General features: G+C 38.6%; 1 protein-coding gene across 1 annotated transcript in view; it reads left to right on the plus strand.

Moving 5' to 3' along the window:
- The window catches only part of Il13ra1 (interleukin 13 receptor subunit alpha 1), a 60,216-nt gene that overhangs the window by 31,702 nt on the left and 10,350 nt on the right, over window positions 1-18,164 (plus strand). The window contains exons 6-10 of the mRNA XM_021188117.2: window positions 1,533-1,684; window positions 6,194-6,241; window positions 6,523-6,655; window positions 9,311-9,407; window positions 12,796-12,880. Of these exons, the coding sequence (XP_021043776.1) occupies window positions 1,533-1,684; window positions 6,194-6,241; window positions 6,523-6,655; window positions 9,311-9,407; window positions 12,796-12,880 (515 nt within the window). The remainder of the gene's footprint in view (window positions 1-1,532; window positions 1,685-6,193; window positions 6,242-6,522; window positions 6,656-9,310; window positions 9,408-12,795; window positions 12,881-18,164) is intronic.

The following is an 18,164-nucleotide window of genomic DNA, read 5'->3' on the forward strand; positions in this document are numbered from 1 at the left end:
TNCGCACCACGATGTACAACGTCCACAAGCAGAAATGCCAAGTGGATGTTATAAAAAAAAGAGAGAGAGAGAGAGAGAGAGAGAGAGAGAGAGAGAGAGAGAGATAATTTGACAAAGGCTTCTCTAAATCTGTAAGCAGAACACTGCTTATCATTCCTCCAGATAGTCTTGGAAGTCAACTGTATCGGGGGACCAAAGGCAGCCTGGCTTGTAGGCCAAGAGAATGATGTCAGGATAGTTTATCACATGGAATTGGCTGGAGAAAAGCCCTTCATTTCCCTCTTGTTTGTTTGGCAAACTATCTTAGGTAGGGTTTTAAGGTTTATTATTACTGTTCTTTCTGGAATTAATGGTGATATAAAGAATAATTCTTCATGACAAGAAGATGACCTGTCCATGTTTTCCGTTTTTGCCCATTATCTTCTGATCCTTACTCTTAAGCATTGTTCACCTCCACAAAAGTAAACTCACCAGGCTAATACTTTAAAAAATATTTTATCCTTAATTGGGGTTGTAAGTACAGTAGTGTTAAATATATTCATATTGTTGTGTAGCAGACCTTTACAAATCTTTCTTTTTTCTTTTTGTTGTTGTTTGTTTTCATGTATATTTCTGGCTGGCCTGCAGCTCAGAGATCTGCCTGCCTCTGCCTGCTGAGTGCTGGGATTAAAGGTGTGTGCCGCCACCACCTAGCATCTATGAGTTTTTCATCATGCAAAAGTGAAATTCTGCCTGGTTCTGTAGTAAAAACACTAATGCTGCCTCCCTTCAGCCCTAGGCAGCACCTTTCTGTTTTCTGTTTGTCTATAGCTACTGTAGCGTTTTACATGAGTAGAAGCGCAGCAATTTCTTAGATTGGCATGTTTCTCTTAACAATGTTCTCAAAGCACAGTTATGGTATAGCTTGTAATAGAGACCAGGGTACTTTTTAGATTGTGGTCTTGGGTTAGCATTGGTGAGGGAGAGCTACAGAAACCTTTTTTTTTTTTTTTTTTTTTACAGTGTGGGGAGATGGTTTTATTTTGCAGTATTTAAAATTTAAATATATTTACATCATTTCCACCTTCCCTCTTCTCCTCCCACTCTCAGCCATGTTCCTTTTTATGCTCCCTATCAAATTCATAGCCTTTTCTTCTTTTACAGAAGCCTCTTATACATCATATTTTGTTGCATGTGTGGAGGAAGCACATCTGGATCTTTATACTCTGTGTGGCAGCTAGATGTCCTGATTCTACCTTGATCAGTTTCTGACTATACTCAGATCAGAGTTCATGTCATTTACCAGATAACCCCAAAGACTCTCCTGAAATCCATTTTACTGGGCAGATTTAAATACACTTCCTCTGCTAATTGTGGCTAATCAGAAATTCTCAAACTCTATATCAGATCATGTGAAGCCATTAAAAGCCATCAGCCCTATTTTGATTTAACTTTGTGAACCTTTATTATCGAGTTTACATATATAATCACATCTTATATACATGTAATTAAATAAACATGTAGAAACTAATTTGCTTTCTTCTATCTTTCAGTGAAACCTGATCCTCCACATATTAAACATCTTCTCCTCAAAAATGGTGCCTTATTAGTGCAGTGGAAGAATCCACAGAATTTTAGAAGCAGATGCTTAACTTATGAAGTGGAAGTCAATAATACTCAAACTGACCGACATAATATTTTAGAGGTAGGTTTTGTTAGATCATAGTTTTTCTTGGAGTATTTTCTTTCACTTGAACTTCTTACATTAAAATAATAATGAGTAACTCTTAACATTTGTGAGAGATAATGATTATAATTTTTTTTAAAAAAAAGGCATGTTGCAAGTTTTGATGGTTTATAGTAGTGTTGGCTGCAGGGTTTATGTTGCTTAAAACATTGCCATTGTCTGCCATGTCATAGACACTTTCACTCACTACAGCTATTAGACAGTGACAGCTGACAAACATGTTTCTCTTTTTTTTTCTTCACAAAGATTGCCAATTAGAAAACAGGTAAGTGTAAACTGATTTATCAGTGTATATGTTATGACAAAAATCAAACGGGCTGGTAAGTAGAGTGACTAGAAGAAGTGCATGAGGAAATAAGAGGGAGGGAAGTCACAGGAACTAATGACATTTGAGATGAGAACAGAGTGCTGAGCAGGAGCTTGCTACCTATCTGGGGAACTGGGGTCAGAAGGGACAGCCGCTTCAAACAATAAAACAAAACACAGAGTTAAGAATGAGCTTGAAACGAGCAATGTGAAGACAGAGTGGGCAGGTATGGCCAAAATATGGTAGGAAAGATATTTACACAATAGGCAGAGATAAAACCATGCAGGCATGTAAGGCCTAGGCAGTTTTCGAGGAGTTTGTGGCAAGGAATGCAGTCAAATTGGAATAGTCAGTTTGTTGGATCACACATATGTCTGCTGTCCAAAAACCAATGCAAAACAGGCAAGTTAGAAGTCTCTGTGGGACCTTCACCAGAATATGGTGTAACCTTAGGGCATCAGTCCCATTGTTCATTTTTTAAGCTCCATCGATTCTTGTGCGATTTTGTTTCTTTGCTTACTACATTTGAATTGGGAGAAGTGGGGTCAGCTGGTGTGATAGCTCAGTGGGTAAAGAGGTTTGCAGCCAACCAAGCCTGATGACCAGAGATCAGTCTCTGGGACCTACATGGGTAGAAGAGAACTGCAGGTTTTCCCCTTCAAATGTGCCATAGGAGTCATACACCTAAATGCACATGAGTATACATGTATACATGTGCACACATGTATTATACACACACATACACACACACACACACACACACACACACACACACACACACTAAATGCAATAGCTAAAATCTATCCCAGGTGCAAATTTGAAATCAGACCATTCTAACTGTATATTTCCATAAGGTGGCGCCTTGAGACCACAGGGAAAGTACCATTCACTTTTATTTGCTACCTGCCTGGTTCCTTTACAAGTTCCATATTAAAGCACCTTACATTGGTGTTTAAAGGAACCCAGTATCTTGCACATGGATAAACTTTCTGGGTCTAGTTGTTTTAGATCATCATGGAGCACTTAAAATGCTCAGTAAAATAAGTTAGTTGTTGACATTCTTGAACTCCACAGGGAGTGCCCTGCTCCACAGTAGAACAGAGCCCTTCAGGGTGTTTGCAAATCAAACTGTGTAGTGTATACACCCTTTGTTAGTGTTAGAAAGCGTGGTGTTCCCATGCAAAGCGAAATGATGCCTGTGTGGAGAAGGGGGAGGTTTAGATCGACAACAAAGTGACTATTTTGATCCCTCCAGGCTGATCTCTTCCCTGGTGCTTCTGTGTGAACTGCAGAAACATGTACTGCTTCTCTCGACTCATTTAGCTCCTCAATTCCGCTGCCATTTCAAACTTGATCACACTTAATGCCTCTTCTCTCCACTGAAAGTACACAGTAGGCATCAGTTAGTGTCAACTTTGTTCTGTTCTTGGTACTAGCAACAACGTATATGTTCATAATGGTGACTATTTAGTAGGTATATTAGTAAGCACTTTCTCTTAATTCTCTCATTTAGAAATCACTAATCTCTCGATTAGAAACCCAAGCCCAGGGAACTATTTATGTCATGTCATTTGATCCCTGTAATTGTAGTTACCCCAAAGGCCATATTTCTGGTAAAAGATAGAATCGGGATTTAAGCAAAAGGGGCTGGAGAAAGGGCTTAGTAGTTAAGAGCACTGGATGGTTTTCTGGAAGGTTTCTGATTCTAAGAACCCACATGGCTATATGTCTAGTTCCAGTGATTCGATGCCATCTTCTGGCCTTTGCAGGCACCATGTAGCATACGTGCAAACAAAATGCTCATGGATAAAATAAAAACTAAAAAAAGATTTAAGCAAAATTCTCTTTATTTTTTGTTTTTTGTTTTTCTCTGTGTAGCCCTGGCTGTCCTGGAACTCCCTCTGTAGATTAGACTAGTCTTGAACTCAGGGATCTGCCTGCCTTTGCCTCTACCTCATGAGTGCTGGAATTAAAGGTGTGTACAACCACCATACAGATTAAGCAATTTACTTATTTTTATTTTACATTTTATTTTTATTTTATTTTGCCTGCAGTTATGTCTGTGTGACGGTGTCAGAGCCCTTGCAACTGGAGTTACAGATGGTTGTGAGCTACCACGTGGTTGCTGGAAATTGAACTCAGCTCCTTAGGAAGAGCAATCAATGCACTTAATGGCCGAGCCACCTCTTCAGCCCCTGCCAAAGGAACTTTTAAATATAGATCAAAGACTACAACATACCACTACTTATTTTAGAACTTAATACAATCCACTAAATGTTCCATACCGGCATTTTTGAAGAGCTAGAAGGCCAACAGGATGAGGAAAGACTATTGTTTTAATATTTTGTTCATACAGAGGCAGAGAAAAGGCCATGCAGGTGGCGTCAGTGTCCTATTTCTGGAACCACTGGCCTGCTGAGAAATCACAAGTGTCAAGTGCCTCTTGAAAGATCAAGCTGCAGGCTGATGTCACTTTTTTCCTGGACCATTTCCCAAACATACAAATGCCATAGTCAGCAAATCATTGTGATTTGGTCTCCTTCCACTGTATGTATTAGCAGCTGCTGATCCTCATGTATGGATCAGCAGCTGCTAATACAGTTAAGAGGAGGAAAACAAGAACACAGGGCACCAGGTAGACAGTATTCAGGGAAGGGGTGGTGTATAAGAAAACAATTCCTACCTTATTCACAATACTGTTCTCAGTTCCTTCTGACAATACCCCAGTGTCATAGTACATGTTCATGATCCAGTTTACCCATCACCCACACTGCAGTTCCAACAAACAACTCAAGAAGTCTTTCAGAAAGAAAAAGAAGGGTCTAATCAGCAAAGCTCAGAATTAGCACACAAAGAGCTGGTGACATTTAGGGAGGAAGCAGCTGGTGAACATCTGCTTAAAAAAAGAATTAAACTCAAACACATGAACGTAATAATTCCAAGTAGACTGTAGTCTAATTTACGTGTATAACATCCATGATGTATGTGTTTTCTTTAGTTCAGAAGTTTTATATGTGTGTGTATACATATATATGTAAATATTATATAATATATCTTATACATTATTATATATGTATAATATGATATAATATGTTATCTCTATAATATATAATACATATATAATACAATATTTGAATAACATAATTATATATTGTTATATACTACATATTTTATTATATGTTATATAGTATATAAAATATGTATGTTGTGTGTGTGGCACTTATATAACTTAATTCAACAATACTTTAGTGTTTTTTTTAACTACTGGGGATTGAACCTAAGACCTCAAGCATACAAAGTGTTCTATTGCTGAGCTAGAGACCTAGTTCTTATTTAATGATGATTTGTGTAAGTAATCTTAGTCCAAGTTGAAGAGACAGAGACTGACTGACCTTTGAGGTCACTCTGACTTATAAGCTGTGTGAAAGTTACTTAATGTTTCTTTGGCCTTAGTTTCTCAAAATGTAAGTTCCAATAATACTAATCTTATGGGTTATTATTATGAGCTACCACATAAGAAGCCCTTAGAGAAATATCTTTGTAGCACATTCTTGACAGTTGAAAAATGACCGTTACTACTATTAAGAGGAATACTAGGGTGGTCTCCAGTAGTTAAAGACACAAGCCTGCGATTAAGATTTTTGCTTAAGGGCTGGAGAGCTAGCTCAGTGGTTAAGAGCACTGGCTGCTTTTCCAAAAGACGATTCCAAAGATTCAATTCCCAGCATTACAGCTCACAACTGTCTGTGACTCCAATTGCAAAGAGTTACAACATCCTCACACAGACACACATGTGGGTAAAACACCAGCACACACAAACTAAAATTAAAACATTAAACATTTTTTAAAAAAAATATTTATTTGACAGCAGTTTGACTATTAAGACTAAGCAACATTTTTGCTTGATTAATTTTTTACTATTTTTGAAAAAACTCAAATATACATCTATTTTCCTGGAACTGGAGTTATAGGTGATTGTGACCGGCCTGACATGAATGCTTGGGATCAAACTCAGGTCCTCTGGAAGAGCAGCGCATGCTCGTAGCTCCTGAGCCATCTCTTTAGTCTGCATGGTCTTTTAATAGGATGCAAGGAAACCTTGTTAGAAATGGCTAAAGATGTAAACTTTTTTTTTTTTAATTTGGAACTTTTTTTTCAAGGTTGAAGAGGACAAATGCCAGAATTCCGAATCTGATAGAAACACGGAGGTCAGTCAATTCAGCTTTGGCTGTTTGGGCTTGAACATCAAGTAACTCGGGGTGGGACAGGTCAGGCACAGTGTAAATTTGAAATGCTTGGTGTGGTAAAAAGAAAACTATTTTGTTCTAGAGGCTATTGCCAGTGCTTTTTGGGAGTCAGAGTCAGATAATTGGAACTGTAATCTAAGTCTTAATCCCACACAGAATTTGGCCAATAATCATGTTATAACTCAACAGCAGAGCTAGAGAGAATAAACTGGTAATGTTTTTTTGTGCATTTTATATCTAAGGGTGCAAGTTGTTTCCTATTCCCTGGTGTTCTTGCCGACACTGTCTACACAGTCAGAGTAAGAGTCAAAACAAACAAGTTATGCTTTGATGACAACAAACTGTGGAGTGATTGGAGTGAAGCACAGAGTATAGGTAAGAGAGTACAATATCATTACGGTGTAAACCACTGATGGTAGAAAACTAAGTTGAAACCTAAAATAGTTTGGGAAAGGGGCTGCCATTCTTTTTTTGATGCCAGAGAGTATTTAAAATAAGCATTTCTTCTGCGTTCAATTGCTGTAACATCAGCAAGGGTTAATAGACAACATACAGTTCCACAGGGTGTTATCCTCACCTCTGCTCCATCCCCATGTTTATCAGCAAGGCAAACAAAAACACAGAAAGCAGGCATCATCCAATTTTCAAGTTGACTCATGCCAAAGGACTGTCCTGTATGCTGGTTAATGGACTCAGGAAAGTAGCAGTGAGCTTGGTGTTATTTAATAGAGATAAGCCTGAATGTAGGTTTGAAAATGAAGGTAGTGGCTGTACTGAGCAAGCCATACTCAAAATAAAGGATGGGAGCTACCTGTTTGAGTTGTGGAGTGGGGTGCCAGGGAAAATGCATGCGCAATATTGGATAGCAGTGCTGGTGCAGCTCACAGGTTAAGACAGTGTTTCAGGGTGGGGTAAAAAAGATAAAAAAATAAAAAAGCTGGGTGATGGTGGTACACACCTTTAATCCCAACACTTGGGAGGCAGAGGCAGGCAGAAAAACCCTGTCTCGAAAAACCAAAACCAATCAAACAACAATGGCAGCAAGAATGGTAGAAAAGCATCTGACTTTAAGTCTGGTTTGCACTTGCACATGTAAACACACAAACACACAAAGTATGTGGCAGCTCCTTTCTCAAACTTTGTGTGGAGCATCACATTGTAGAAGTCATATGGCTGACTGGAATCTGTATTGAAAGGTGAAAAGCTAATGACTCAAAATTGATAAGAAATGGTACATAAAGTTACCTTGAGAAGGCTTAGCTGTTGAGTTCTTATATTTAAAGCATTGCTGGGTAGAAGAGGAAATTTGCTTTTTTGGCCACTAGGGGCAATATAGAATCAACATAAGCCTTTGAACAGCTGTTAAACATAGTCAGAAATGGGTTTCTGAGTAATGTAATTCCATATTCATCAAGAGACTGAATAAGCTCTGTGTCAGGCATGGTTGCATTATTAATCTGTTGTTGCATAGCCAAGCACACCAACACATTATCTAGGAATGGTGGCTAATACCAGTAATTCCAAGACTCAAGAGCCAAGACAGTTGGCATAAGTTTTGAGGCCAGGCATGGCTGTATGATGGATCAGCCTGGAGTCTTATGTGAGACTCTGTCTCAAGAAAAAAATACAGAAAAACAACCAAGTGAACCAAAGTTTAACAGCTTACAATAGCAGACACTTGCCATCTCCTGGTTTCTCCATGTAAGGAGAATGGCATGGTTTAGGTAGACGCCTCCTAAAGTTGCATCAGGAGTATGGGTGGTACTGTAATCTCATCTAAGCCAAAGGCTTGACCAAGGCTAGAGAGTCCATTTCTAGGTGTACCAAAGGGGAAAAAGAAGAAGAGATTACATAGAGAAACACTAGGGGGAAGGTCAGATGAAGATACTGGAGTAAGGCAGTCACAACTAAGAAATCCCAAAGATAGTAGGAGCCACCAGAAGCTGGAAAAAGGTGGAAGATTATTTTCTAGAGCCTTCAGAGGAAACATGGCCTTCCTTGCCAGTATCTTGATTTTGAACTTCTTTCCTCCAGGACTGTGAAAAAAAACTTTTCTTCAAGTATCTATAATCTGCTGTAGTAGGAAACTAATACAAATATATTTTTTAGTTCCTTGTCCCCTTAGGCCACTCCACAGGGCTCCTTTCTGACATAGAAATCTGCTTCCTCAATTGAACAATCCTAGCAAGAAAGGGTATGTAAGAGAATAGCCTTACAAAAACCATAGTTCATCATCACTTATCTTGGGCATAAGAGACCATCACTGGTGCTATTTCTGTTATTTAGAAGGGAGTCAATTAGTGTAGCCCATGTCAAGAAGAGGAATTATATAAGAGTATAATCATTAGGAGGCAGGAATCATTTGGGGTCATTTTAGAAGCTCCCTAAACAAGGACATTAGAACCTGAAGATACTTTTGAGATACTCATGTCCTTGTGGGAAATATGAACGTAGAAATGGATAAATAGCCTTCCATGTGTTAGCTGTAGAAAGCTGAAATTTGTAATTAGATGGATCTATATTTTAAGTCTGCCTGAGCTTTATCTCCTGAATAGAGCTGAGATAATATTGACAGATAGAATAGCTCCGAGATAAGCATGTGAGTACTGAATGGTACCAGATTCATAGGGGAGGCACTCTTTAGGAATCATAGAGATGGTGCTTGTTAGGATTTACTTAAGTAAGCAATAGTGGGCAGTAAGGAAGTACAATAATGCATCTTTAGGTAAAGAGTAAGAAAGGACAGCCACTGTGAATAGATATGAAATCTTTTATTTAATACAGTCTAAAACAAATTCAGAGGTCCTGGTTGCAGACAATCCTTAAGGTATTCACTCATCTAGAAAGCTCGGACGCCAGAGCAGAAGACTTTTTCAAACTATTATAGGATAAATGAAGAGTTTGAGGAAAAATGGTTTGAGGCATAGGAAAGAAATATCTGTGATCTCACTACTAAGTAGAACTGTTCCTGATTTATCACACACAAAAAATGTGTTTTTAGTTCTCACATCTCCATGCTTCCTTCTGTAGGTAAGGAGCGAAACTCCACCTTCTACACCACCATGTTACTCATCATTCCAGTCTTTGTCGCAGTGGCAGTCATAATCCTCCTTTTTTACCTGAAAAGGTAAGCCACCCGCTCAGGTAGACTTCACAGTTCCTGCTAGCTTCGGTACCGTGCCTGTTATTCTTCATGCCTGTTATTCTTCATTTATATTGTGCTTGCCTCAAATTTTTCTTTCGAATTTATCATCATATGTGACTTTTGCTGAAATTGACGGACAAAGCATTGGTGTGTTCTTTTTTGTGGTAAAGGAAGCATCAAATGAGTTTCCTACAGCACTGTGTGGGCATGGCTCCCTGTTTCACATTGCTAAAAATAGACCTTGTGTTTTGTTCATTGACTCTTATCAATATCTCGATTATCAGCAGCTAGTTGATAACTCTTGGAATGAACTTTTTGAAATAGGGCTTTAGGCACTTAGCAAAACATCTCATTGGGTAGAGGTACTTACAGAATAATCTTGGTGATGTAAGTTTCATCCCTGGAACCCATGTAAATGTTTTAGGAAATAACCATTTCCACAACATTGTCATCTGACCTCTCTTATGTACATAATGGCATGTTCACCCACATGTGTGCCCTGCTCCTCAAACTTCAAGCACAGATAAAAAAAACAAAAAGAAGTTGGGAGTGCAGCTCAGTGGTAGGATACATAGCATGTTTGAGTCTCTGGTTCAATGTCCAACGCCAACCAAGGAAAAGAAAATAAGAAATGAAATCTATTGTTATTGAAATGAAAAGCGGTAATGAAAAGCAGGCTGCTAGTCTATGCCACAGGAAAGAATTCTACCAGATTATCACTAACATGTACTACTTATTCTTAAGAGTGCTTTTATTAAAGTGCAGGGTGGTGCATACCTGTAATCTGAACACTTGGGAGGTGAGGGCAAGGAGAAATTTAACTATGCTCAGCTACACACTGAACTAAAGGCCTCCTTCAGCTCTGTGAGGTTGGGTGTCAAAAGGGAGAAAGGATGTTTTATTTCTCTTTACCAGTATAGAGTATATTTATATTTATATTTATTTATTGCTCTTGCTGTAAACACTAAAGCCTGGAAAGAAACAATTGATCTGGACCCAGAACCAATGTTTTAGCATTATTTCAACAATATATGTTATATTTCTACTTATATACTAGAAACTGTTCAAAGTACCAGCCTTATGACAGTGAATAGAACACAGTCCCCATCTATATGTTTAGAGGGGATAGAGCACATACATAGCAGGAAGTCAGGTTGGCAGGAAGTGGAGGTGGGCAATGATAGAAGACTCATTTCACATACGGTGGCCAGGGAAGTCCTTTCTAAGAACATCATTTGAAGAGAGATTCACAAAATAAAGGCATAGGCCATTCAGATATTTGTCCAGACCGAGGAAAAAAAGGAAGTACAAAGGCTCCGGTGCTGATATGAGCTTATCATGTTTGGCTGGAAGAGATAGGGTAAAGAAGAGTAGCCAGAGTTGAGGCTGGAGAAGCCAACAGATAGGACCAGGTAAAGCGTGACAAGAAACAGAGATTTTTTTTATCCTAGGCATGATAGGGGACCTTGATATAGTCACACAAAGCAGGGGATTTGTGTGGTCTAGTGTACCATTATGCATAGAATCATGTCACTATTAAAGACTTGGTTTGCACAAGAATAGAAGCAAATGTGTTAGTAGAGGGCATCAGTGTCTGACAGGAAGGATGAAAGCAGTCTGTATTTTGGTTATTTTCTTTTGAGACAGGGTCTCACAATGTTGCCTTGGGTGGTCTGGGATTCTTTATGTAGATCATACTGGCCTCAAACTCAGCTATGTGTGTATATATATATATATATATATATATATATATATATATATATATATATATGAAGGTTAGTCATAGACAAAGGAAGAAATGGTTATATAAATGTGGAATATATTTTGAAAGCCCAAATTAACAAGTCTTGCTGATGGAAGTATGAGGGAAATGGACAATCCCAGTGTTTGGTCTTGAATAGCTGAGAGTCAGTGACACTTCCTGAGATGGAAGGAACTGCAAGCAGAGCTGCCTTTGAGAGAAAGGGGAAGATTTCCGTTATTAACCCATTGTTAGAGATGCCTAGTAAGTATCTAAGTAGATGTATACAGTAGACAACTGTATAAATGGACCTGGTGTTTAAGGAAGATCTCTAAGGGAGAGATAATGTGTAGAGTCATGTCTCTGGGCATTAAATTACTAAATCAAACACTTAGATGGAAATACAGGAGGGATGAATAATTGGGTACATCTGGAGATACACCCTGAGAGGTGAGGCAAGCCCACAGAAAAGGTTGAGAGCTGGAGAGGAAAGGCCTGAAGATGTGGCTAGGCAGCAGCTCACTTGTCAAGCATGTGCATCCCTAGGGTTAAAGAAAACATGGGAGAGAAGTAATAAAGGAAAAAGTTATTAACAGATTCTGGCTCTGTGAAGTAGCACATGCCTGCAAGCCTAGTACTTGGCAGGTAGAGGCAAAAGAGTTCAAGGTCAGTCTTGGCTGCATATCAAGTTTGTGGACACATTGAGCCACATGAGATGCTGTTTAAACACAAAGCAAATACATAACCCCCCCTTCCAGAAAAAAAAACTCAAGAGATTTTGTTTATGGAAGTGCTGAGCACTGAACCTAAGCCATTGTGCATGCTATAGGCATACATCATGACCACAAAGCCATGTCCCTGACCTATTTCTTACTTGATAAGACAGGATCTAAGATACTTAGACCTCGAACTTGCAGCCCTCCTGCCTCAAGCTCCTAAGTAACCAAGATTGTAGTCTGGGCCTCTAGGCTCAGCTATATATATTGATTATTCTCTAAATTATAAAACTCAAACCTCTTGTCTGCTAAGATTATCACCATTATTTTATTTTATTTTTTTATTTTATTTTAGAGAGAGGGCCTCACTATGCAGCCATGGCTGGTCTTGAGCTCACTACATAGATCTGACTAGCCTTAAATTTACAGCAATCCACCTACCTCTGCCTCCTGAGTGCTGGGATTAAAGATGTTTATCACCATGCCTGGCCTCCATTACTTTTTAAGTGCTACAAGTAATTTGTTTAAGTTGGTGCCTTATTTCCATCCAGACTCGGTGCTCTTATGACACTGATTTCCCATGCCATTTAAAGATCTTTTTTACTATTACCCCATTACAGAAGGTAACTTACTAAAAGTGACTTGTGTGTTGTGATTTTTTTTTCTGAGACAGGGTTTCTCTGTGTAACAGTTCTGGCTGTCCCGAAACTTGCTCTGTCGACCAGGCTAGCCCCAAACTCACAGGGATCTGCCTGCCTCTCTGAGTGCTGGGATCAAAGTTGTGTACCCCCCCCCCCGCAGTGTATATTGTGACTTTTGCATGCCTATTTTTAATATAGCTGTATTTATGTGAGAGACTCTAATTTACCAGAAGGTTAGATCTAAAAAGTATCTGTTTTTTTTTTTTTTAAAGGCTTAAGATCATTATATTTCCTCCAATTCCTGATCCTGGCAAGATTTTTAAAGAAATGTTTGGAGACCAGAATGATGATACCCTGGTAAGCACCGCCTCCATGGGGTATTGAAATAGGGTATGAGATTTTGAGAACTGATAGTAAAATACACATAACATGAAGTTGACTATTCCAATCATTTTGAGTAGATAGTTCAGTAGCCTTCAATGCATTTTCCATGTTTTACAACCACTATCAGTATCTACTTCTAGAACTTGTTCCTCATCCTTAATGGAAATTGTACCTCACCAAACTCAAACTTCCTGTTCTCTCATCCCTTCCCTTGGTAGCCACTATTCTCTATTCTGCTCTGTGTGTTTGTCTATTCTAGGTTATATCATATACATGGAATCACACAATATTTGCCTTTTTGAGTTTGGCTTGTTTTATTTAGCATCCTGTCTTCAAGGTTTATCGTATTGCAGCATGAATCAGAATTCTTCAAATTGGATATTGTGTGTATATTATATGTTGGGGAGACTTTATGCATGCTGAAGCCAGAGGAGGATGCTGAGGGGATACTCTCTGCCTTATTCCTTTGCAAAAAAGGGTCTTCATTGAACCTGCAGTGAGGCTGGTGGGCAGCAAGTGATCCCTATGTCCACGCCCTCCACAGCATTGGGGTTACATGCTCCAGCAGCCATGCACAGCTTTTAAATGGATGCTGATATTTCCAACCTAGATCCCCAGTGTTTACACAGAAAATAGTCTGATCTAATGAGTCACCTCCACAGGCCAAATTGGTTATTTTAGGCTGCACTTGATTAAAAAGATGAAAGAGTTGATTTAAAAATGTTTGGATATCTGGCCAAGCATACCAGCTAAGAAATTCTCAGAACACCCTGTCTGTCTCAGGTCACTGGACTCTATCCTCTTTTTGAGAAATGAGATATTTTATCTAAACCCACAGGAGGAAGAGCCTCCTTAGGAAAACTAACCTAAGAGATAGGCCTTCAACTTTTAGATTCTTTTTAAAATTAGAAGAGGTAAATACAGATAGGATTAACAGCTAAGATGCACTTTGTTCATACAATTGCATTACAAAGCTGGACTCTAAGCACATACAGAGAGAACAGACCCACTCCAGCTGTTGGTTTCCTGCAGACTCTCATTCTAGATCCTATGACTGGATTCGTAAGGCATAGGAGCATAATAGTTTGAGGTTTCTGTGATAAATGCATTCAGTCTAATGAGATAATGAAGAACATGTATGAAATAGATATTAATAGCACTGTAGATAGCTTAAATTAGTAATAACAGGCACAGGGCACTTCATTTAGAGAAGTGCTGTAGTGTACTAGATATTAGCCTGTGCTCTGGAGTCACAATGTCTGGATTCAAATATCCACTGTGTTATTTACTGCCTTTTTGACCTTAGGTCACCTGCTTAGCCTTTCTGTAACTTGGTTTTCCCATTTAGAAAATGGTAGGAGGAGTAGCACCTGTCTCATGCTGTTGTCTTGTGGATTAAAATACAGAACATAATAACATTAAAAACTAGTTAGCATGCCTCACACTTTAGACATGCTTAATGCATGATACCAATGAGTAGTGCTTTTGGCAATAATATGCACTTATTGTTGACTCTCATACTAATGAGTGACTCATATTTGGCAGTAATGCTATTCGGCTAAGGACAGGGAGTGAGGAGACTGACAGGCTAACAGAAAAGGGTTCTTGTAGAGTACTTTAATTTAAAATCAGATCACTTTTGTAGAGAGTGGTAGTACCCAGGCCAGGGTACTACTGGGCAGGTAGGTCAAGCAGTCTATAAGACTGTATAATGTGTGTAAACTTAGTGTGGCAACTGGTGGGCCTTCAACTCTAGTTGAGTCATAGTCAACTGGAATTCTTGCAAGAAGTACAGGTTCCTGGGCACTGTCTCCAAAACTGCTATCAAGTCAGGGAATGAGTCCTACAAGTCTGTATATTTAACAAGAGGCTATAGGTGATTTGTGTCCTGGTAACACTACCTATGTACCATAGCATTCTTTATTTCAACCGCTACTCCAAGAAATGCTGAAAGCAGTTATTGAACATCTAGTGTATATCAGGAAGGGGAAACGAGTGCTTGGTTTATGTACCTTACTGAGTTCTCACACCAACTCTATAGTATGGTTGCTTGTGGTGGTTACTGCTGTAGGTGGAATCTGGAATCACCTGGAAGACAGGTCTTTGGATGTGCTTGCAGGGGATTATCTCAGTTATACTAATTGATGCAAGAAGGGGCATTTTAGTTGTGGTTGAGACCATTTCCTGGGCAGTGGATCCTGGACTGTACAGGGTGCAGAAAGCAAGCTGAGCATTAGTAGGCATTCATCTCTGTTTTTTCTTTTCTTTTTCTTTTTCTTTTTCTTTTTCTTTTTCTTTTTCTTTTTGTGGATGAGAGATGATCAGCTGCTTCAAGCTCCTGTTGCCTTGATTTCTCTGCTGTGATGAACTGTATCATGAGCTGTGTGCTAAAAGAAACCCTTTCTGATTTAAGTTGCCTTTGTCACAAGTATTTAGTCACAGCATGGAGAAAACAATTAAGAGAGTGCTGTTAGTATCATTTTCCAGATGAGGAAATAGACGCAGGAAGGTCTAGAAACTTGGCCTTAGTCACACAGCTAGTTGAGGGTTCAGATTCTAGAACTTCCTTGCCTTTGTTCTTGTGCTTTATTACTTCCTGTATGATAGAATGCTTGTCCTCAAGTACCTCATTGTCTTCTATGACATCTGTTTAACAGTAGATGGTTAGGATAGAGGAGTTACAAGAACAAGACTTGGGATCATATTATGAATAGTATGCAGGGAGAAGGTATCAGGTATGAGGAATAACATTCTCCTGCTATGAAGATGGATTAGAGAAAGGAGGTACATGCACGGCATTGAACTGGAAGTAGCCTGGTTTGCAACAGTAGATGGTTTTGTTTGGCCAGAGTTACTTACTTAAAATCTTTCCATTTGGAATAGTAGCAGGGCATGCACTCTCCTGTTCACCCCCATTCTGTCATTTCCAGTACTACTCTGCTGAAACATATTGGCCTCAATGCCAGGCCATGGTATAATATTAGAGTTTGCTTTTCTTCTCATCAGGATGGAGACTAGCTAAAATATCATAATCCAAATGTCTGTGAGTAAACACCAAATTTGCATCCTATACCAACCAATAAGTTGTGTGGTGATCTGAATAAAAATGGTCCCCATAGGCTTCTATGTGTGAATACTCAGTCCTCAGATGGTGGACCTGTTTTGGAAAGATTATGAGGTGTGGCCTTGTCAGAAAAGATTTGTCATTGAAGTTTCCTAAGCCCACTACAGGACCAGTTAACTCTATGCCTCATGCTTGTAGATGAGATATGAGCTCTCAGCTACTGACGCATCATGCCCGCCTCCCTGTCTGATTCTGCACTTCCCCACATGATGGTCAATGACTGTAAGACTCCTCTAAACTTGTCCTTCTATTAGGTGCCTTGTTCATGGTGTCTCTTTACAGCATTCGAAAAGTAAATAGGACAAAGTATAAACTCCCATCTTAATGAAATTGTAAAAAGAAATAAGATCTAGTTTTTAACAAGTAAATAATAAAAGGATACTTGTCATGCAGTACTAGTGGCCCTACTTATAGATTGAGTGTTCCTTGTCTGAAATGCTTGAGAACAGAATTTTTTAAAGATTTTGAAATAATACATAGACTGAAAATCAGGAATCCAAACTTCAAAACTTCTTTATTTTAAATGGAGGGTCTCACTATGTAGCCCTGATAAGCCCGGAACTCACTAGGTAGACCAACCATGCTGGCTTTGAAGTCACAGAGATCTAGCTGCCCTGACTCCCAAATGGTATGTAACACTACACCCAACCAAAATCCAGAACTTTTGAAGTTTCAGATTTTGGCATATTTGAGAATTTGGGTTGTTTTGCATTAGGGATGTTTAAACTGTATTTTCTTTCTTGACAATAACTGGGTAAAATATAATAAGCACCTTTGCTTGTGTAAATTATACTCTTGGAAATACATAATCTGAGAATAACCGAACCATGGCACAAGAATGATTCATGCACCGTTTTGTTCTAATATGAAAATCTAGTAACCCATGACCTACCATCAATTAAGAACTGATTTTATTTTCCAGAACAAAAATATGCTATGAGGAAACTAGTAGGAGAATTGGTAGATAAATCAAGTGAAATCAACATATAAATAATGACTTATTAAAATAACAGATGAGAACCAAAATTAGTGAAATAACAGAATTTCCCACAAGCAGATGAAATATTTGAATCTCATAAATGGCTGTCTGAGTGTCAGAAAAGTTTGATAAGACATATAAAGTGATCAATGGGGTATACATCATGTCTAAGGATAGTGAAAACTTAACAACTTTCAGCTCTAAGGACAATTATAAAATAAAACAGCTGCAGTCAGACTTTCTATCCATAGTACTTGGATAGGTAATATAGCATCTCAAATTGATTTTTTTTTAAAAAGTTAGTTTCAAAGAACAGTATCTCACCAAAAAACCCCACTTTTATGAGTACAAAACAAATTATAAATATGTATTAAATCACAATCCCAAGTTTTAGAAAACTGTATTAAGTACATATAGAACAATGAGTAGAAAGAACTGGGTCAGAGGAATTATGGGTAGGTGATCCTCTCTGTCTATCTCCCTGAGATTTCCAAATTGCCTATAATCAGCATGTATTACCTTTACAATGAGAGAAACCACGTACAAATCATTAGCAAGGAGGAAGACTATTGTCGTCATGCGGGTCTGGGAGATAATAGAGACTGAGACGTCCATGGCAGCAGAGGAGACTGCTAATAAGATCCATTATTAAAGGAACGCACCTTGACTTGGTGACTCTGTGTGGGTGATGAAAGGTGGGGAGAAAAGAAACGTAAGTTTCCAGTTCTGAGTGATGGAGTGAATGATGGCAATGCAGATGACAAAATCAGATCAATTATATTTCTCAGAGACGGGAAAATTGCGAGAGATTTTTCAATTTGCTGTCTAGAGGATAATATGTTGTTTTTGTTCCGATGAGTCAGATAATTCTGTAATTTCGTAAGCGAGGTATACTGAAAAGATAGACCATTGAAAGCATGAAGATAGACCATTGAAAGCATGAGGTATTTTCTCTCATAGTGACTGCAGACCATTAAACAAAATCAGTTCATTCGAACTAAAAGTATAATAAAATAATGCCACACATGGGAAAGGGTAAGGGAACAATTTTCTGTCTGCTTTTAAGCAAATGAATAATCTGCTTTTCTAAAAAAAAATGCAAAGCAAAACAAAACAAAACAAAAAACAAGAAAACCAAAATGCATTCTCTGTGT

This window comes from Mus pahari, chromosome X (assembly GCF_900095145.1).
Source record: "Mus pahari chromosome X, PAHARI_EIJ_v1.1, whole genome shotgun sequence".
Taxonomy (NCBI): domain Eukaryota; kingdom Metazoa; phylum Chordata; class Mammalia; order Rodentia; family Muridae; genus Mus; species Mus pahari.